Raw genomic sequence first — 23,618 nt, forward strand, 5'->3', positions numbered from 1 at the left:
CTGACCCTGGTTTGTGGTTGGAATGGGAAAGAATATTTGAAATGTGAGATACGAGGTCCTATTAGTAGAGGAGAGGAAAATTACACACAGAGCATGGGCTTTGAAGTCCCATTTGAATTCAGAAACCCAGTGTTGTCAGGTTCTTTTTTTCTATATTGGACATATCATTCAGTCTTTGCTTCATATATATAATAAGAAATGGTAGCTACCACATAAAACTAACATAAGGATTAGAAATACTCTATGGCAAGTGAATGGAATCTGATCTAATGTATGGTGTGTGTATGTTCAGTCCCACTGACAGGAATTTTGAGTTCCGACTTCAAATGATTTATACATTAATCTATGTTCCTCTAAGCAGAAAATTATTTCCTTTCTTTCTTCCACCCTCCTCTCCTCTTCCTGTCTGTCTTATCACATTGTTTTGTTTGGGTTTGTCTCAAACACCTTGTAAGCTGAAAATCTATCATGATATGGTTACATCTGTAGATGATGAAGGTAAGTTCCAACAATTTACATAAATATTAGAAATTTTACTAAAGATCAAAATGATCAGGGCTTCATATATTAATAGATTTTTAAAACTAAGGAGCTGTGGTAATCTGTATTATTAAATAGCAGTAGACTAACAGCTGACAGTTCTGCTAGTTTGCAGTTTGACAATTTGTATTGTCTACCCTTCCAGCAGAAACATCACTCTTTTATGCACACTGAATAAGAGCACAATATAAGTAGTATAATTAGTACATGTTAGTGTCATTTCTGAAGATCTATTTCTGTACTTTGGCAAAACTGCTGCTGCTGGGCCAGGCATTACAGTGGGCAGCAGACGGACCCATCTGTGGGGCTTGTGGCTGCAGCTTGGAAGGCAGCGAACAGACTTCCATTCCATCTGACTTACTCCTCCTTTCCCTTTCCCCAGTTTCCTTGCTCTTTGAAGCTCAACAGCAATGCAGAACACCATTTCGATCAGACTATTTCAGAGGGTCTATTAACATCTCTAAAAGGCTGCCAGCATTTTAGGAGGAGTTGTCTTGTAGGAAAGGAAGGAAGCCGTAAACCACAATCTGTCTGCTGCTGACTCACGGCCAATAATGGTTGATATGATTTATGTTTAGAAATGAGACAAAGGAAAAACTGTCTAGTTGTTATAAATGTGATTGTCCCTAAGGACATTAATTAAATGAAGTGTCACCTTGATATGCAAAAAAGAATACACAACTATGTTTTTTTAATATATGTGCTATCAAAGACCACAGTACACAGGTATTAAAAAAATTTTAAAGGCATTTACCCAATAATAATAGTAAATGGTTAATGTGGGAATCTATTAGTTTCCTGTGGTTTCTATAAAAATTATCATAAATGTAATGGTTCACGGTAGTATAACCTGAGTCTGCCATACTTTGGAGATCACAAAAGTCAGAAGTGAACTTTATGAGATGAAAATCAAGGTTTTATCAAGGCCATTTTCCCTCTGGAGGCTGTAGGGGACACTCCATGTCTTGTCTTTTCTAACTTCCCTGTGGCTGCTGAACCTATCTGCCCACATTACTGCAATGAGGCCCTCTCTCTTCCTGCAGCTTTCCCTCTCACACATCTGTCTAGCTTCCTCCTGCTTTTCCATATCTGTGAGATGGAGTGTCAATACTTCAGGCTGCTCTCAAACATGATATCCTTCTATGTCAACCTTTGGAATGCTGGGACTGCAGCAATGGACCATTGATCTCTGCATGCTCTATTTTCTTACAAAGACACATGGAACGGTATACAGGGCTCACCTGGATGATCCAAGATATGCCCATATGGCAAGATTCTTCAATATATTTGCAAAATATTTGCCTTATAAGGTAACACAGGTTCTGTAACTGGACCTGACTAAGTGTGAGGGCCACCATTTAGTTCACAATAGAAAGATGAGTTTTAATCATGAAAAGGTGAACATTTTTACAATTGTCTTTTCCCAAGTCCTTATTGTTCTCTGAGGAGGTACGTTTTAAAAACATTGTGAAATGAATCTCAGTAAGGAATATATTAATTGTTTGTTTTTCTGGCCTTAGTGAAAACTTTATTTACTTGTTTACTTGTTTACTTGTTATTTGTTTTACTGGAACTATGTTTGAAATACCAACTTTATATTTCTTGAGAGTCATATGTTCATTATTGTGTTATTCCAGTTTCCTGGGTGTAAATGGTGATTAAATAATGTTTAATGTTATAAAGCTCTTTTTATTAGGTATATATCAGAAGATAAAAATTTTAAATCAGTTTAGTTTTATGTATTACATCTCTGTAAGTTTATCTTCATTCTTTTCAGGGTAAATGGGACATGGTTAGTGTGAAGTAGTTCACAAAATGAAGTCATAAATTGTTTTGTGGTACTTCCTGTGCTTCCTTCCGTGGTTGGAGTATTCTTTTAGCATTGTTAGTCTGTCAGCCAATGCTTCAAATGGGGGTTTATTTATACTAATTTACAGTAGGAACACCCTAGAACTACATTTCCTTAATTAGAGTCTATGTCATAGTTGGAGTTTTATCTTTGACTTTGTTATGCTTTGTTTTAATTCCATTCAGTTAGAAAAATAATTCCTATAATTTTAACTGTCTTTTTAGTAAACAAACAGGAATAGATTCAGATAATAGTTTTTAAATATAAATTTAATTAAAAGCCAGTGGGGGTTTATACTATTACTTTGTAATTCAACATTTTTGAAATAAAAAGAACATAATATTAAAGTAGTGTATTAATATTATTTAAATTATCTTAATAAAATCATTACTAGTAATGTTTTTCTTTGTTAAATTTGAGATCATTACTGGTTATTAGCTTTTATCTTGGAAATTATATTTCAGTATTCTTTGCTTGTTTTTTTCCAGAGAGGGTTTCTCTGTGTAACCTTGGCTGTCTTGGAACTCACTCTGTAGACCAGTATGGCCCTAGAGATCCACCTGCCTCTACCTCTCAAGTTCTGGGATTAAAGGTGTGTGCCACCACTGGCAGACTTTTCTAGCCCTTTTTGTCTGTTTTTATTTTTGTTGTGCTTTTATATTGTGGGCATGTTTGTGTGCTGTCCATTTTCATGTGGTTGTAGGCACACATGTGTCACTGTGCATGTGTGTGTAGGTCACGGGACAACCTCAGGTGTCAGGTCACATGTTTCCCCTTATCTGAGACAAGATTACTTGTAGTTCCTGTGGCTTACTACAGGGTATCTATCTGGCCTGCAAGCTCCTGGGGGTTCTCTTGTCTCTGCTTCCATCTCACCTAAGAGATCCAGTACTGCAGCAATGCACTAGATCAGCCAGCTTTTGGGGCTCGAAGAGGCTAAAGGAGCAGTCACAGTGCATGGATCTGCACTGGGTCCTCTGCATACATGCTGTAGTTGTTTAGCTTGGGGTGTTTGTGAGGCTGCTAACAATGGGAGTGGAACTGTCTCTGAATACTTTGCCTGCTCTTAGGACCATTTTCCTCCTTCTGAGTTGCCTAGTCCAGCCTGGACAGAAAGCTTTGTGCCTTATCTTATGCACCTTGTTATGCTATAATCAGTTGATATCACTGGGAGTCCTGCTCTTTTCTGAAGGGAAATAGAGGAGCAATGGATCTGGGGGGGGGGGGTCCGCGGCCGGGGGCCGGGGGCGGAGTACTGGGAGGAGTGGAGGTCTTGTATGAGAGAAGAATAAATATAAAGAAAAAAGAACTACAGAGCTTAATATGGTGGCACACACTTGTAATTTTAGCACTCAGGAAGCAGGAGGTTCACTGGAAGTTTAATGTCAACTTGGACTATACAGTGAGTACCAGATCAGTCTGAGCTATATAACAAGACCCTGCCCTCCAAAATAATAAAGTTATTAAATGGTACAATAGAGGAAAGCTACTAATTGCAATCAAATATCACAGCTGCTGTAAAAGAAGCCTAAAGTAACCACTGTATGTGAAGGATGAAATGAAAGGAAAATAACAAATAAGCCACGATGTCTGATAGAAGGTTTAGTGGTGAGTGAATATAGGAAAAGAAACATGGCTAAAAGAAATATGGAAAAAGAAACATACAAAGATGTACAGTAAACAAAATATAGTTTGATAGGCTGAGACTAAATAAAAGCATGGGAGTCCAGGGACACAAGGTGAGTAAAAACTAAATCAGTATATTGTGCCATATTAATGCAATAAAGAACAAAAATAAAATGTAAAATTCTCAATGCATAGAAAAAGCATTTGCCAAAATCTAATGCCTTTTATGGTTAAAATATTCTAAAACTAAGTATAGAAAGTAATTTCTTCAACCTGACATGGTGGTTTGAATAACAATGGCCCACATAGGCTCATACATTTGAATGATTAGTTGTCAAGGAGTAGTACTACTTAGGATGATTACGACATGTAGCTTAGTTAGAGTAGGCTCAGCCTTGTTGGAGGAAGTGTGTCACTAGGGGTGGTCTTTGAGATTTCTTTTCTTTATTTTTTTGTTTTTGTTTTGTTTTTCGAGACAGGGTTTCTCTGTGTAGTTTTGGTGCCTGTCCTGGATCTCACTCTGTAGCCCAGGCTGGCCTGGAACTCACAGAGATCCACCTGGCTCTGGCTTCCAAGTGCTGGGATTAAAGAAGTGCACCACCACCACCTGGCTGGCCTTTGAGATTTCAAGAGCCCAAGCTAAGCAGCCCCTCGCATTCTCTCCCTACCTCCCTCCCCCTCCGCCTCCCCCTCTCTCCTCTCTCTTCCCTCCCCTCTCCCCTCCCCTCTCCCCTCTCCTCCTCTCTCCCCCCTCCCCCTCTCCCTCTCACTCACTCTCTTCCTGCTGCCTGTAAATCCAATGTAGAACTCTCAACTTGTCCAGTACCATGTCTTCCTGCAGGCCGCCACCCCACCACCATGACAACAATGGACTCAATCTCTGAAACTGTAAGCCAGCTCCAATTAAATGCTTTCTTTTATAAGAGTTGGCATGGGTGTACACATGCCACAAGAGCAGCACAGATGTAAACCCATTAAAGGTGGTGGCACACACCTTTAATCCCAGAACTTGGAAGACAGAGCCAGGCGGATCTCTGTGAGTTTGAGGCCAGCCTGGTCTACAGAACAAGATCCAGGACAGGCACCAAAACTACACAGAGAAACCCTGGCTTGAAAAAAACAACAACAAAAAGGGGTTGACATACAGAAACCCCATCCAAGGACTGTGGGAACTGGATGCAGAGATCCACGGCCAGGCCCTCGGTGGAGCTCCGGGAGTCCAATTAGCCAGAAAGAGGAGGGTTTGTATGAGTAAGAATTGTTGAAACCAAGGTTGGATAAAGCACAGGGACAAATAGCCAAACAAATGGAAACACATGAACTATGAACCATAGGCTGAGTGGTCCCCAACTGGATCAGGCCCTCTGAATAGATCTCTGAAGTATTCGAAGGCCACCTGGCCAAACATCCCAAATGTCATGCTAGAAACCCCATCCAATGACTGAGGGAACCGGATACAGAGACCCACGGTCAGGCCCCAGATGGAGCTCCAGTAGTCCAATTGGAGAGAAAGAGGAGGGCTTGTATGAGCGAGAATTGTTGAGACCAAGGTTGGAAAAAGCACAGGGACAAATATACAAATGAAAGGAAACACATGAACTATGAACCAATAGCTGAGGAGCCCCCAATTGGATCAGGCCCTCCGGATAAATATGACAGTTGCTTAGCTTGATCTGCTTGGGGGGCATCCAGACAGTGGGAATGGGTCCTGTCCTCAGTGCATGAACTGGCAGTTTGGAATCTGGGGCTTATACAGGGACACTTGGACCTGGGAGGAGGGGACTGGACCTGCCTGGACTGAATCTACCAGGTTAAACTCAATCCTCGGGGGAGTCTTTGCCCTGGAGGAGATGGGAATTTGGGGTGAGCTGGGGGGAAGTTGAAGGAGGGCGGGGGAGGGGGGAGAACAAGGGAATCCGTGGCTGATATGTAAAATTAAATTTAATAAATAAATTTAAAAAATGAAAAAGGGGGTTGGCATAATCATGGTGTCTCTTCACAGCAATAGAAAATTAAGACACCTGATAAAAGCTATACCAAGAAACCAAAGTTAACATCATATCTACTGATAAAATACTGAAAGTACTCTCCTCCCAAACACAGACAAGATAAGAAAGGCCCCTTTTCCACTATGTCTACTAAATACTGTACTAGGACAACTAGGCAAGAAACAGAAATAAAAGGCTTCCTAATTCAAAAGTGGTAAGTTTTCATCAGGGATGCAGCCTCTGAGAGGTCACCCATGCTTCAGTAGATGGTCCTACACCCAAATATATACTAAGTGGACTCTAGGTAAAACAAGAGTAAATGAAATTAGCAAGTAAAGGGGGTAGGGGGAGACAGAGGGCAATTTCCAAAGGAGAGAATGAGGGCTATGGATTTGACCCACACACATCATACGTATTTATGATTTTCTCAACAATAAAATGAATGAAATATGAAAAAAATCTCAACTTGCAGATGACATGATATTGTGTAAGGAAAACTATTTATATTAGAAAACTATCACAAATGACTGGAACATAGCTCAGTAGTACAGCATTTACCTCAAGGTACACTGGGTTGGATACCCAGCATGACAAACAAATAAGCGAATAATTCTTTAACCAAACAAACTAGTTCTACAAGAAGAAAGGTTACAGATCACTATGTAATAAAATCAATTTTATATCTACAGACTGACAATGAACAATGTAGCAGTGAAATTAAGGGGGAAAACCCTAGTTAAAACATTCTCAAAAAAATTCTTTTCAGAATTGCAGAATGTTTTGTAAGAATTTAAGAACATACAAATAAATAAAAAGATGCCCCCTATTCATGGATTAGCTAACCTAACATTGTTAAGATGGAAAATTCTTGGGGGCTAGAGAGATGGTTCAGTAGTTAAGAGCACTGGCTGCTCTTCCAGAGGATCCAGGTTCAATTCCCAGCACCCACATGGCAGCTCACAGCTGACTGTAACTCCTATTCCAGGGGATCCGATTCCCTCTTACAGACATGTAGGCAAAAACACCAATGTACATAAAATAAAAATAAATAAATTTATTAAAAAGACGGAAAATTCTCTCCAGTTGACCTACAAATCAACATAATCTTTATCATACTCACAGTTTGAAATTTCTCAGGATGTGATAAGTTGATCCTAAAATTAAATGCAAATTTAGTAGAATAACTACAACAATCTAAAAAAAAAAGTAGTGTTGAAAGACTAAATATCCAGTAACAGAGCATTTCATAGATTTACATACCTACAAAAATCAAGATACTTATAATACTTGGGTAAGGACATATAAAATAGAATTAAGTGTCAAAAAAAAAAACCTTTATAGTCATCTTCACTGATTTTCAACAGTGACGAGACAACTGGCTGAAAAAAATTCTTTTTTCAAAACTGGTGCTAGATGAACCAGGAATGGTGACACACTTCTGTAACTCAACCACTGGCAAGGCAGAAGCAGGAGACTGAGTTTGTGGTGATCCTAGGAAACCTTGTCTCAAATAAATAAAAAAATCACAAGTGTGTAAGGTAGGTAAGAAGATAAAGTTACTTGCCACCAAACCCAATGACCTGAGTTTAATCACTGGGACTCAAATGATGAAAGGAGAAAATCAACTTCTGCAAGTTGTCATCCAACTTCCATATGAGGTACATACATGCACAGATGTACACCCATGAGTGTCTATATAGAGGCCACAACAGGCTATCAGCTATCAGGTATTTTCATCTATCACTCACTACCTTTTATTTTAACATAGAAGGTGGACCCAAAACTTACAATTTAGGCTTGGACAACTGTACAGTGAGCTCCTGGGATCCATCTAGCTTCATGTCTCAGAACAGAGTGGACATGGACACACAAACACACACAGAGGAGACGACGCCCATGGAAATATAAACTGTAAGCCAATTTGAATGTTAACATACAACATAGCAGTTCCATTCAAAGTATATAAAAGAAAATGTTTTACAGCCGGGTGGTGGTGGCGCACACCTTTAATCCCAGCACTCGGGAGGCAGAGGCAGGCTACTCGGGAGTTCGAGGCCAGCCTGGGCTGCCAAGTGAGTCCCAGGAAAGGCGCAAAGCTACATAGAGAAACCCTGTCTCGGAAAAATAAAAAAAAAGAAAATATTTTATACATACACAAGAGATATGTTTAATGTTTACAGGTATATTGTTTACAAGAGAAAAAAAAGGGTAGCATAAATTAGTCATCAGAGAGAACGTGAATAAAGAAATAAAGTGGTTAATAGTGTAGCTATCCAAAGGAATGAACTACAACTACACACACACACACACACACACACACACACACACACACAATTGAATGAATTTTAGCAACTTAATACAGGGCAAGAAAATATAAAAATTACTACAGTTAAAGAAAACAGTGTAATATTAGGTTTAATTTTTTTAAGCTTTGAAACAAAGACTAAGAAAATGGGACTTTGAAATGTTTTGTTAGGAAACAGTGTACTACTTGAATGTGTTTTAGCAACAACTGACAATCATAGTTACACAATGCAAAGCACACTCTAACTAGTGTGGAGGAAAAACTGAAATTGAAGCAAAGCTGGGGCAGACAGGTCAGCAAGTGTGAGAAACTGTTGAAGGTCTAGTTGAAGGTGAGGAAGAGAGGAACCTGAAGAACAATGGCAGTGAGGACAGACAGGAAGGAAAACATCTGAAAGCTATTCAGAACCCTCTGGTGAACAGGCGCCAGTTTCCAACCAGTAGAGAGGCTGAGAGAAAGGGAAGAGAGCAAATTAGCCCTGCCATCCTTAGCTGAGTGATGAGATGGTCCACAGTTAGCAACAAGAGTTAATTATCTCATAAGCTCAGTTGGAGGAAATTTTGGGATTTCAATATTCAGTGATTTCCCTCCTACTACACAAAGCTGTGTGATCCATTTCTAAGCCAAACTTGCATATTCTTTCTAAAGCTCCCTTTGATGTTCCAACAGTCCAATCAAATGTCATCTTAACCTCTAAACATGTAATACACAATGTTAATATTCTGATCTGCCCCCTTAAAATCCCACCCCTTAGGGCCGTCCTGCATCCTGACTTAAAAGCCTCTTTTAAGGAAAAATTCTGCCCCTTCCTCCCTCCCCTGCCCCTCTCTCCTCTCTCTCCCTCCTCCCTCTTTCCTATCTTCTCATTGTCTCGCTATTATAATAAACCATTTCTGCACGGACATAGCATCTGGGTTGTGAATGTTCACCTGCCACCCCGCCACCATGCCCCCATGGAGTGAGTCACCCGCTAGCCCGCCACTGCATCTGCCCAGCATGCCAGCGTAGTTCCCTGGACGAGTGGGATACCCTCAAGGTTCCCATGTAATATATCATAACCCACAATGTTTTCATTTACAATACTTACCTTCTTCAAACTTAGGGTTCTGAAATGATAGTTACCATTGATGTATTAGGATAGAAAAATCTTCATTGTGGGGATTGTAATTTTCAGTTAAAGTTGCTTGGCATCATCCCTCATCTCTAGTTACTAAATGTCATTATCACCACCTCCTGTGACCCTCCAAATTATTACAATCAAAACTGTTTCCAGGCACTTCAAAATATGCCATGAAGGTAAATTAGCACCCCCTCCCACACAAACACTGAGAACAATATTGAGAATCTAGTCTGTGTAAGATGTATGTGAGTTCCTATTCTGTGGGTTTATTGGATCAAGTCTTTGAAAGCTGCAAGTTTACAATCTTTACAAATCATTTCCTACATACTCACTAAGGAAGGAAAAAAGTTGCTAAATTTAAATTAATATTTTTATTTGTATTAGTGTATTGTGTGTGTGTGTGTGTGCGCGCGCGCGCGCGCGCGTGTGTGTCAAGTGCCAGTGCCCAAGGAGGCCCAAAGAGGGCAACAGATACCTCTGGAGTTACAGATGGTTGTGAGACACATGACCTAGGTACTGGGAACAGAAATGAGATCCTCTGGAAGGGAAGCAAGCTCTTCCCTACTGAGCCATCTCTCCAACCCCTAATTTACTATTTTTTATTTCACAAATATCTGTAAATGTAATTTATTATAGACAAACATAAAAACCCCCAATCAAGTAACGCCTCAAATTTTTTTAAGGATTGCTGTATTATATTTTGTTTTAAGAATGGAAATATTCTAGGCTCCACATTCGAGAGTGTCTATGGGACAAAATCATCAATGTAGTCATTGTTTTGTGTGTGAAAATCTAGTGAGAAACGTTCTAGAATTGTATAGTCTTCTTAGAGTGCAAATAAAAAAAATTATCACAATTATTTAGTTGCATTTCTCATCACTTTGAATGACTGACACTATGCTCAAATTGACTGAAGTAATCAAAAATAAAGAAATGGGGCAAGTGAAGTGGACGTGGCTCAGTGGGTGAGATGCTCCTGTCACAAGCCTAGAGACTTCATTTTGATTCCCCAAACCCATGAAAAGGTAGGATAGAACCAACTCCACAAAGTTGTCCTATAAACTTCACACACATGCTGTGGCATGCATGTCTACACATACACATTATGTACCTGAGTGTGCATGCATACATATATAAACACTGATAAATAAAATTTTTAAAATAAAGTAAGAACAGTTCTGCAACAAATCACAAGAGAGTACACATGGGGCTGGAGAGATAGCTCAGTAAGAAAGAGCACTGGCTGCTCTTCCATAGGTCCTAAGTTCAATTCCCACCAACCACATGGTGACTCACAACCATCTATAATGGGATCCTATGCCCTCTTCTGGCTTGCACACATACATGTAGATAGAGCACTCACATTCATAAAATATATACATAAATTTTTAAAAAGGGAGTATACACAATCAAAAATGCCCATAAATAAAAGGATTTATTTTTATTACTTTTATTGTCTAGAGATTATAATATAATTACATGATTTTGCTCTTGCCTTTCTTCCCTCCAAATGCTTTTCCATATGTCTCTCCTTGCTCTTTTTCAAATTCATGGAAGCCTCTTTTTTCATTAACTGTTAGTACATAAAATCTTGTTTAGAAAAAAAATTCTTTTAAAAATCTCATATCAGAAGACAGAGGCAGGCCAATCTCTGAGTTACAGGCAGAGTGAGTTCCAGGATAGCCAGGACTACACAGAGAAACGCTGTTTCAAAAAACAAACAAACAAAAAACCACATATCAAAACTTTTTACATGACCTCAAATTACATTAAAAAATATGTAATTGTTATCTATTATAATCCATACACTGGTTTTATGTTAGTGATATTCTATAAATTTAAATCTATTTGAAACCGATGAAACATAAAGACTTAATGTTTGTGATTAAGGGAAAACATAATGGTACAAAGCCCAGGGTTCAATCCCCAACATTCCAAACAAAAAGCAGTTAAAGTCTGACGTTTACTAGATTTAGTGCACTAGTTGAAATTGACACTAAAAGTTGAATCATTATAAAATTGCCCCATACCATTTCCTTTCAATAAAATAAATGGCACTCCAGAGTGTAAGTTGTGGATTTCCATCTTATAAAAGAGATATAGATGATAAATCTCTAAAATTTCTAGACAACTAATTTTACAAGGGGATTGCAATGCTTCATTAATTACCTAAAAACACCCAAGTATAGGGAAAAAGAGGAAAGGATAGGATTCCCCCTTCTTTGTTGTTTTGATTGTTTTGCTTTGCTGGTTTGTTTTGATTTTGAGACTAGGTCTCTTGTAACAGTGATGACTTTGCACTTGAGACTCGCCTGCTTCCTCTCATTAATGCTGGGATTTCAAGCATGTGTCACAATACCTGGCTTGTGTGGTGCTAAGGGGTGAGCCCAGGACTTTGTGAATGCTAAGCAAGCATTGGAGCAACTGAGTTACATCTCCAAGGCCAAGATTTCACCTATTGTACAATGCTGATAACCAATTTCCAAGACATAAGGTTAGTTATCACTCAGTTTAAGAATCATTCAGAGTGAGCTGCTGGGCTAAGCAGGGAGAATTTTTTTTTTTTGGAGACAGGGTTTCTCTGTGTAGCTTTGTGCCTTTCCTGGATCTCGCTCTGTAGACCAGGCTGGCCTTTAACTCACAAAGATCCTCCTGCCTCTGCCTCCCGAGTGCTGGGATTAAAGGCATGCGCCACCACCGCCCAGAGGGAGAATATTCTTTTGTCTACGAATGAATCAGAACTTAAATACTATACCTCAGTAAGTCAGTATGCTATAATTCTCAATAAGTGGTACTTGTGAAAAGTATCCTTAACACTGCTTTTTGTTGCCAATTATCTTGTAGAGTAGACCTGTTTCTAATGCCACATGAACTATTCCAAGTGTGATGGCTATCTGTGGTTGTCAACTTAACTACATCTGGAATTAACAAAAACCCAAGTGGCTGAGTACATGTGTGAGGGATTTTTCTTGATTGAATATTTGAAATGGAAAGACCCACCATAAATCCAGATCTTTTCAGGAGGGAAGATCCACCTTAAATCTAGGCCATACCTTCTGGCAGTAGTCTATATGAAAGACATGGAGGAAGGAAGTTCTTGCTCTTTGCCTACTTGCCCTCATTCTCACTGGCAAGTTAATTCCTTCACTGGCATTAGAGCCTACTTTTTGGGGATTCTGGCACATAGAGAAGACCAGCTGAGACATCCTGCCTCATGGACTGAACAACTACTGGATTCCTGGACTTTCAGTTGGTAGACAGCCATTGTTGGACTAGCTGGACCATATCCTGTAATCCACTCCAATAAATCATATATATGTGTGATTATCATATATAATATGTTATATATAATCCATATGGATACATTCATTCGTTCTATCAGTTCTTTTCCTCTAGAGAACCCTAACAGATTTTAGATAATGCAAATTGAAATGTAAAAATTTAAACCTTACACAAAACATTCCAGTCAAATATAGGCTATCCCAACCATTGATTTCTCTGTGTGTTTATGTTGTACTACAAATACATAGCCCACTTATGTTTTGTGGTACTAGAATCAAGCACAGGGCTTCATGCATCCTAAGCAAGCAATCTAACACTGAGTTACATCTCTAGATGGTTTTTTGTTTATTTGTTTGTTGTTGTTGTTTTTGCTTTTGACATTGTTCCCTTGTGTAGTTCAGGTTACCCTTAAGTTCAAAATATTACTGTCTGGAGGTAGAGAGATGGATTGGTAGTTAAGAGTGATTACTGCCCTTGCAGAAGAGGACAAAGTTTGCTACCCAGCACCTGTGCTTCGGAGTTCACAACTGCCTATAACTCCAGCCCCAGGGGGTCCAACATGTTCTTATGGGCTTTGGTACACCTTCACTCACATATAAAAGTACCCACACACACAGACACACACATACAATTATGTTGCTGAAGTTTTCAGCTACACAAGTAACATTATATGGACTGAACAGATTATATTTTGGAATATATGCATATATATTCATATGTACACATACATGCAATAATAAAAGTGAAAAAACAAGAATTTAAAGGAAAGGAGAGTTTAGAGAGAAGAAAGGGAACGGAGAGATGTAATTATATTATAATCTCAAAAGAGGAAGAAAGAATATATTACTCTCTTAGTCTTCAGAAGGACAGGATTACAGATGTATATCTACATACATACTAGCCTTGTCTCTTTCTAGTTTAGTGGCCATATTTTCAAAGATAGAGTTCTAAGAATGTTTCTTTATTCTGTTCTAAAGTTTTCAAATATAAAGTCATGAAAAGCTATGCAAGCAAATAAAACATGGCATGATATAGACAATGATATCTATGAAATTAAGTATTTACTGTCACAGGAAGTAACTCATTTAATGTTTGCATTAACAATTATATGATAAGGACAAACCATTAACAGTGCATACAACATTAGAATAATGATGTATCCTAACCAATACTTTGCTATACACTCCTGGCAATCACTGAACCCATCTCAAACAGATGGAGTATTATGTACTGTTGTAGAATATTATTTTAAGATGTGTTACATTTGTTTATACAGTGGAACATCTGTTTAATGATGCAAAGATGTGTTGCATTCTTTTATGTTGCATTTGTTTAACCCTGTGAAGTTGAGTTACTTTACCTATCTAAAACACCTGATTGGTCAAATAAAGAGCTGATCAGCCAATAGCAAGGCAGCAGAAAGGTCAGGTAGGGCTGGCAGGCAGGGAGAACAAATAGGAGACATCTTGGTAGAGTAGATCAAGGAACAAGAAAAGGAGGACATGAGGAGCCAGCCCCCTAGCCACACATCCAGACAGAGAATAAGAAGTAAAGAAAGGTATATAGAATAGAGAAAGATAAAAGCCCAGAGGCAAAAACTAGATGGGATTATTTAAATTAAGAAAATCTGGCAAGAAACAAGCCCAACTAAGGCAGGGCATTCATAAAGAAGAATAAGCCTCTCTGTGTGCATTTATTTGGGAGCTGGGTGGCAGGACCCCCAAAGAGTAAAGGGTAAAGCTAAGAAAAAAAAACCCAACTACAATGTACTCTACCAATATCAAAGGATTATTTGCTAAGATAAAATAGAGTAATTATATATGAAGAGCTAAACAAATGGAATTACTTTAACAACGACTGTACCTTTCAATTCAAGCTAATTTTTTTATTTTACATTGCAAACTTGCAAAAGAAAGAAATTAAGGGATCACTAGAGGATTGCTTCTAGAGTAAATCAGTTCAAGGTCCAACAACTCAAAAATATAATCTACAGCTATTAAAATATGAGTCAGCTCTAAAAAATGTGCTTCATATTCCATTTTTCAGGAAGTCACTCCATAAAGAAAGGCAGATACTTGATTCAGGTCAAAAAATTAAATCACAAACATGTTCCAGTAAATGCACTAGCAGGACCTACAACTATGAGACCAAGTCAGATGTTGTGTTTATCCGACTCCATTTTACAACTGAATACAATGTACCATATCCTACAGTTGAAAAGGTGAGCCAACACATGTAGGAAATCCTAGAGTCAATTCCTGGTTTACAGGAAAACATGTGATTATCCAGGACACAGCACAATCTGGCAAAAGAATTCCTAAATCTGTTTTACAGACCTACTGCTCATGGACATCAAAATTACTGTATAATGCATCAGATGAATTAGCTGCAAGTAGGCTCAAACACATGCCCTCAGTTGTAGCACTGGTGACAGAGGAAGCTGTGAAAACAATAAGATTTGTTTAAATAACCAAGAAATTCTTTTTTTGTTTTGTTTTGTTTTGAGCCTGTGTAGCCCTGGCTGTCCTGGAACTCACTCTGTAGACCAGGCTGGCCTCGAACTCAGAAATATGTCTGCCTCTGCCGGGTTTAAAGGCATGTGCCACCACTTCCTGGCTCAAGAAATTCATTTTAAGGCAACAAATTATCACAGTCTCCAAAAAGCTCATATCACGTCTATAAGCAGGGAACCTGAAACAAGACTTTCCACAGAGAATGAGTGGCCTTCCTAAAACAGGATAACAACTTTTGGATCACTCTTTTTATATCCTTTTGTGGGTGAGAATTTTTATGAAGAAAAGTTGAGAAAGTGGATATACTCAAAAAGATCATCAGGATAAACCAACTGATTTCATGTAAGGGTGCAAACTCCTCTTAAATGGTAATCTTCTCAAGAGGTGGTCATAATCATATAGCTTTAAGCTCCATCCCAGTGAAGGAGGAAAGTGAACCTGAAGTTGAAAAGAGAACTGAGAAAAGGGACAGAGGTGGTAAGCAAAGAATAGACACCATAAATGCAGAAAAATGTAAAAAGACACCAAAGATACACTCTGCCAACAGCCGTCTTCTTCTCTCCATTTTCCCCTCTTGGCAAACCTATTAGAGACAGCAAGGCTTTGTGACTACAGATTTTGGAGAAACTGTGCAAAGTTTACAAACTGGATGAGCTCTAAGCCAGGGATAGCCAAGAAAATTGTAGGTTCCCAGTAAGCTCATATCATATACACTATGATAAATAGATACAAAATAACACGGCACTAGATCTTGAACACATCCTAGTTTGGGTTTTGAACCTTAGGTTAATCACTAAATTTCTGTCTGTATTTTCATTCACTCAAACAGAAAGCATTTACATTTATATGACCTTGACTGTACATTGGAATCACCTGGGAAGATTTTGTTTAAGTCTCTTAGGCACTGAGACCCTGATTTAATTGGTCTGGGGTAAGTTCTTGGCATAAAAAAAAAAATTAAAAAAAAAATCCTCCCTTGGGATTTAAATGTCTAGCCAAGGCAGGAAACACTGGTCTATTTCATCTTATGTATGTAGGAGGGACGGTAAAATGATGTAGAAAGCCTTCCCTTCCTTCTTCTTTTGAAACTCGTCGATTTCCCTTAGGTCAATGTTGTTTTAGCTCATTTTGCAACCATCGCTTAATTAGCAGAATATCATCTCTGCTATTTTTAGCTCATTTTCCAACCACCGCTTAATTAGCAGAATAGCATCTCTGCTTTTTCCCTTCTTCAAATCTCTTCTCCATCCAATAAACCACCTCATGCTTGTCTAAATAATCAATTTGGTTCTGAAACATTAACCCACTAAGACTCACTGTAAATACAGTGTAACAATGCCATCAAACAAAATTATCTTGAAGAAGATAGTGTGTACCTGTATGTATATTCATGTGTATGTAAGCAGGTATAACCTCCAAATGTGCTCAGTTTTCTTCATATCTCAGGTGCCCACTTTCATTTACATAAAATGAACATGATATCTGTACTCAAAAATATTGCTTCTAAATACTTCATGGATACATTTTGTCAAAACAAAAGACAAGTGACTCATGTACTGATATCTCATTTAAATGAAAAGGAGAATATCACAAAATTTATTTACTCTACCTGATCTTGTTATGGTCTCAAAAAGAATATACATTTGAATGACAAAAATAATAAGTGATTGGTTTTCCTTTTCTTTTATAATTTGTCATTTTATTAAATCTACTTTTAAATAAAACTACTTTGTTCTAATTAACTCACAAATAAAAACATTCTTTATAAACACAACTGGTTAAAGTACGCCATTCAAACATTTGCCCCGTCCCAAACCCTGTCCATTTCCGTGAACTGCCATATAGTTGAACTGGTCATTCTAATGTGACAGAGCTTCACTTAGGGTTTTATACTTTTACTATCAATTACATTTTTATTCACTTGTCCACCACCACAAAAAAAAAATTACAAAACCATGGCGGACTTGAAGCCAGGAAAGGAAAATGTGTTTATATGCTCTTTCACGACTCATGTGTTCTTCTACCTGCATTCCATCCTTCATCATCACCTAATACTAGCCTTTGTCGCCTTTCTAAATGTGACAACTCTATGCATACTTACATCAGTTAACATATATACACATACACATTATAGGCTGGGAAATAAAACTGATAATCAACATATGGGGTAAGAAAATCAACAGACACTTTTTTTAAAAGAAGAAACACAAATGACATGTATTTCTCAAAGTGTTTAACATCTGTAGTCATTGGGCAAATGCAAATTAAAACTACTTTCAGACTTCACCTCACCCTAGTCAGAATGGCTATCATCCAGAAATCTAACAACAAATGTTGGAGAGGACAGGGTTGTGGGGGTTGGAAGAGTAATTCTTATTCACTCCTGGTAAAATTCAAATTAATATAGCAGTCATGGAGATTAGCTTGGAATTTCCTCAAAAATTAACACAAAACAAACAAATAGCCACATGACCCAGCTATACCACTCCTCGCATATATACTCAAAGGACTCTGGAGCACGTAGGGAGTTGCACGTCCATGTTTACAGCTGCTGTATTTACAATAGCAATGAAAAGGAACTAACCTAGATGTCCAATTACAAATGAATAGATAATGAAAATGTGGTACACACAATAGAATGTTATTCAGCTATTCAGAAAAATGAAATTTGCACGCAAATGGACAGGCTTGGAGAGGATAATATTAAGCAAAATAACCCAATCTCAGGAAGAGAAAATCTGCGTATTCTCCTTTATATGTTTATCCTAGCTTATAGTAAAGCTGAGTTATTTTAAGAAATCCTATCAAGTGGTTGCTCACGCCTGTAATCAGGTGAGATTGAGTCAAGAGGATTATCTCAAGTTCAAGGCCAACCTGGGATTCACAGTGAATTGAGTGCTAGGCCGAAATACAGACTATGTCTCAAAACAGAGTAGGAGAAATGACAGTGGGTAAAGTCTTGTCAACAGCATGACAACTGGAGTCCAGACCCCCAGAACCTTTGTAAAGGACAGACAGAGTAGCTCAGGTATTTGTAATCCCAGCACTCCTTTAGGGAGGTGGGAGAAAGAGACAGCAGAGTCCCTGGGAGCTCAGAGGCCAGGAGAGCCTATCTTAAGGTAGAATTGATACACAAAGTACTTCTCAGATGACCACACACTGGCCATGGCACCCATGTGCTTGCATTCATATGTGCATGTTTGTGCAAATGGGTATCACACACAAAGGAGAAAGCAGGGAGAGAATGAAAAAGAAAAGGAAGAAAACACACAAACAAAAACACACCTTCCTTGGTAGGTAATGTGTTTGTGAGGCAAGAATGAGTATCTTAAGTTTAATCCCCAGAATCCACATAAAAAAGTAAAAAGCTGGGCACAGTTGTTTATTTGTAACCCCAGTGCTGGAGATGAATTCTCAGTGTTCTCAAACTGGCCAGCCTAGCCTACTTAACAACTCCAGAGCAGTGAGAAAAAAAAAAAGAACTGCACCTTAGGTTGACCTCTGGCCTCCACACTCATGTATACATTTACATATGCACCCTCACACATGTGTGCAGTGGCACACACACAAGTATACACTCCAAACAATAAACAATATAGACACTAGTAAAGATTAACATGGGAGGGATCTGGGTATTTAGAGTTCTTGAATCGCATGTGCAAAACACTGCACCACCACCAATAAAAAGATTTTGGTGAGTTAACTATTTACCAAGAACAAACAAGGCTCTGTGTTGTGCTGAAGCTTGCCTCAGGAAAACAACTGAAGGAAGGCTTAAAAGCAAATGGCTATACCTGCAAAAAATGATGGTCATGTTTGTGATAAACGTCGTTATACAGAAAAAGCAATATAGAACGGGAACAGTGAACAAGTATATGCCTTTAAAGTTGCTCTTCATATCCTCAGGGAGAGTCAGGCAAAACATAAAAGGAAAATAAAGCCAGCACTGTCACATAAGTAGTAAAGCCAATAAGTACCCTGGGAATTCAAAGAAACTGAAGACTGCTATGGATTATGGAAAAAGATTCTTGGAAAGTCTCAGACATGAAGATAGCCTCATACAATGATGAGGCAGAATTACACAAAATATATATTTGAGGGGCTGGAAGCTGACCTAATTGGAAGAGAAGGTAGGAACGTTTGTGGAGATAAGGTTGCAATAATTAACCTGGGGCCAGATAGTAACAGTCTGAAATGTCTAGCTAAGATCCTTAAAGTTTGTCTTGCAGGTACAGGTTATAAAGAACAGTACGTGAAAAAAAAAATCCCTACAATGATGCATCCTGAAGCCATTTTTTCTTGAAGCTTTTCAAGCACACACCAAGGAGCATATCTTGCCAATATCTAGCCAGGAGTCTGTGAATAGAGTGTTTGGGAAATCTGTTCTGAGTAAAGGTGTAAACATTCAAACCTGTTTCCCACAATATAAAATCAGGTATTGATTATGCATTCATAGTTCTTTGGATACTGCCTAAGACAACTACTGAATAGGAAGCTTCAATTTTAATTTTTTCCTCTTTTTGCCATCCTTTGCCAGTACACATATCTTGATTCGGTGTCTAGAAACTAAAAGCACTAAAATTGTCTTCTTTATAAATAAGGTTGTTTACTACTTCTCACTATGTGTGAATTTACTATGTTGCTTCAAAATCACTACATCGATTCAAATATTTTTGGTGCATAATTTATTTCAGCAGAGTAGATGGAACACATCAACAACAAAAAAAAGATTGTGAAAAGAAAATAAAACTTTCAGCAAACCTTCACAAAGCTAAAAATGAGCAGCACTGCATTAGAAGGAGAGGGAATTCACAGCAACAACAAGCAAATGCCCAGCCACAACAAAGACTAACACCGAGTACAGGATAATCCACTAACCATCAACTCCATAAGAAATGGATTTTTTTCTCAAAAATCCCCATTCATTTTTTTTTTAGTTTTCTGCTATAAAAATCAAAACTAACATCACCCCAAAATGGACTACCTTTCATGCAGTAAACAAACACTTAAGTGACTGATGTTTTAATTTGCTAGTGCAACAAACACTAATCTAACCACCATCACTTCTCAACACCAGGAAAATGAAAATAAAATAAAATAAAATAAAACACACTCTGTAAGGCATAGGCAAGAAAAAAAAAAGGAGACAAAAACATCCTAAGATGATTAAACAAATCCACCATAGGAACACACACACAAACAGCAAGCCTTACTCTGAAAAAGGACTATGCCATTCTTCCAGGCATGGATGCCTTCAAGGAATACGTAGAGATTATGATTTTCTGCATTGTCTGTTCCCAACTCCCCTCACCCCCTCCCACCTACTCTCGGTTGAGGTGGAGAAAGCTAGGACCAAGAGTTGAAAGAAGTGCATTAAGAAAGGTGTCAATAAGTCCCTTCTGCCTGGGTGCAACACTCTTTAACAATAATGCCCCTAACATCCCAGCCAGCTTCTCCATCATCCCTGGGCTACTGGCGCCCCTCTTTTCCGCTGCCTGCATTGCCCCTCACAGTCAGAGGAGGCTGATAGGATTCCGGGACTCCCGCCGCCTCCGCGCGCCGCCGGCCCAGCAGAGTCCAACAAGGCAGCCACGCAGCTACCCACTCCCCATCCTCCCTGCAGGCCCTGCTTCCCCTCCCCCCAGCCTGTCACCTGCTTGGGTGGTGTCCGTCAGGTCGTAGCCGCTGCCTGGGAAGTCTCTGAGTTTCCTGCCACTGAGGCTCAAGATGCCAGAGTTCCCCGCCTCCTCTAGGGCCCGGTCCAGGCTCCTCACCGTGTGCTGAGGCTGCAAGCTCCCCGGGTGCCACTGCGGCCCATTGGGGAACGGCTGACCGAAAAGAGTCGGGACCGGGATGGGCACCGCCACGGTCCCGCCACAGCCGCCACCTCCTCCCGCCCCGGCCCCGCCACCTCCTCCTCCACCACCACCTCCTCCTCCAGCGGCGCCACCGCCACCGCCACTTCCACCTCCACCACAACTGCCGCCCCCACTGTTCCCACCGCCTCCCTGACTCGCCGCCATGTTCCTGGGAGAGAGAATAGCCCCCGACAATACTCGGAGTCTGGGCCGCGAGTGGAGGGGGTTCTTAGGACGCATGCGCAGGCTGGGGGTGGGAGGGGGGCCGAGAGAGATGGTGGGGAGGAACCCCGGGCCAGTGGCTAGGAGGTGTCGCGCGCACACAGAGGACGTTGGAACGTGTTCAACGTTTGTTTAAAGAAAACCAAGGATCCAAGGAAGGATGCTAAATCCAGGGTCCGCTGCTTTGGGTACCAAAATCTTAGCGAAGAGGTATCAGGCTAACTGGAGGTTGCTTGGGCTCTGTGCCTCCTCCCCCTGCCCCCAAATCTCTCAGATTGCTTCGTCTTCTCGGTCTGCAAAACAAAAACAAACAAAAAAATGTGAGATGGGGATGAAAGGGCTCCTTTCAAGATGAACAGAAACAGCTCTTGGGAGGATTAGAAGGCAAGTGACTGAGAAACTTACTACAAATGCCTCCGGAATCATCTTTCCATGCTAGTATACTAATAGAAACATTGGGGAGAAAATGAGTACAGTAGTGGGAGTGAGGCAGACATGAATTCTGCTAACCTTTAGAATCCCAAAGTAGGAAAAAACCTTAGATGTTTTCAAGGGAGCTTCTCCTTACAGCAAATCTCAGCCAATGTGCTGCCTTCCAAACATGGAAGAAGAGCTCGCCACAGTCTGTTCTATTACTCTTTGAAGTTGTTCCAAGAACTCCAAAATATGTCCAGTTTCTTCTCATCACGTCAGTATTGGATGATAAAAACGCTTTGATCATCAAACAATCTTATAAAGTATTTTTTGAAATACAGGTTTAGGTTTAAATGGAATTCTGACGATTTAATGCTGGGAATTTGAAGCCAGTCAATCATGGAGTTTAGGAATTTCTTCTTACAACTTAGAGAGATGTTTAATGTAGAGGCCAAGGAAAGCTGAAAGTCATTTACGAGGTATCTTGGGGCCTCCATAATCTAACCCAATCTATTTAGGCAGATAGGTAGTGAGCCCTTTAAACTGCTGCTACAATTTCCACGATCTGTTCCTCTCCCAAAGAGGCATTCGAATCCTTTTACTAATACTCAATGAAGTTACTGGAGAAATGAACCAGAATGCTTTGGCATGTCCCCTTATCATCACTTTCAACATTTTGTGAGCATTAGTCACATCTTTGTGAATTTGAACAATGTACCACACAGTCTCAGAGAATTCTCTGCCATCAGAAAATTGATCTGCCATAGGCTATACTTTGAAAAACAACACAGGGAAGAAATGCAGTTCCTCGGGGTGCCTGTGTGGCCATAGAGGGTTAATTTAAACGATTATGCTAAGAGAAATTACACTCATCCTGTACATGAATCGCAGAAAGATCAGGGCTTAAACTGAACTTTATACTGAGAAATTAGCAAGTAAAAATGACTTATTAAACACAATGGTAAAAGGTGGAGATTTAACTCAATATAGAGCACTTGCCTAGTGTAAGGACCTGGAATTGGTCACCAATACTAGACAAAAAAGACCCCCAAACTATCCCTTCCACTTTTAAAACTGCAATTTGTATTTTGTCACTGCCCAGACTGCCATCCCAAGAAGTGTACTCAGTAAACCGGTTTTCTTCCAAAATAAATAAATAAATAAATGGAACTGCTATCACAAACAAATATTACATCTTATACATCTCATCCCTTCTATTTCAAATCAAACCAAATATTAATTGAGGATTTCCATAATTAAGAAGGATGGAGAAAGAAACACTAAATTCCTTAGTAAGAAAAAATTAGAAAAGGAAATATTTTAAGAATTACCCAGGGGCTGACTCAGTGGTAGAGTGCTTCCCTAGCATATGGGAGACCTCAGGTTTAATCCTTAGCACTACAAAATAAATAGATGTTACTGAGTCAATAAGAATTTTTGAAGTTATTTAAAACAGTACTTAGGCTCCAGTAGAAAAATGTCCGGAGGATAAGGATACTTGTTAACTGTAAAGGACCGTGAACAACCAAGTTTAAGAAGGAAAATAATCTTCCAAAGAATAAAAAGACAGTCTAAGTAAGAAACATGTGAAACATTCAAAGTTCTCTAAATATACATGAATACTAGGTACAATAACGTTTGTAAAGCTTTTTGACAAGAACACCACGTTTCAAAGGAAGTTAACAGATTTAGAACAGCAATTATGAAGTTCAGAAAATTGATCCAATCTTCCCGTATACTTGGAAAATGAAATCTCTGTGCTTCAGTGTCTACACATAATATTAGATAAAAATAATACCCTATAACAAGAATTAAATAGTATTTGTCACTGTTATGGAATATTGTTCTCTGATCATACTAGCCATTACCATTTTAATCAGAGTAACTAGAGTTACCCACAA

At 39.1% G+C, this 23,618-nt stretch overlaps 1 protein-coding gene across 3 annotated transcripts in view; it reads right to left on the reverse strand.

Moving 5' to 3' along the window:
• Positions 1-21,272, reverse strand: part of Lrch2 (leucine rich repeats and calponin homology domain containing 2) — a 91,145-nt gene extending 69,873 nt beyond the window's left edge. For 2 of the 3 annotated variants that reach the window (XM_028858491.2, XM_028858490.2), the window contains exon 1: positions 20,877-21,272. In XM_028858491.2, coding sequence (XP_028714324.1) covers positions 20,877-21,246 — 370 coding nt within the window. In that variant the 5' untranslated portion in view covers positions 21,247-21,272. The remainder of the gene's footprint in view (positions 1-20,876) is intronic. The other variant, XM_028858492.2, reaches the window with a different exon arrangement.
• Between the last annotated feature and the right edge of the window lie 2,346 nt (positions 21,273-23,618).

Source organism: Peromyscus leucopus, chromosome X (genome assembly GCF_004664715.2).
Source record: "Peromyscus leucopus breed LL Stock chromosome X, UCI_PerLeu_2.1, whole genome shotgun sequence".
In the NCBI taxonomy this organism is placed as follows: Eukaryota; Metazoa; Chordata; class Mammalia; order Rodentia; family Cricetidae; genus Peromyscus; species Peromyscus leucopus.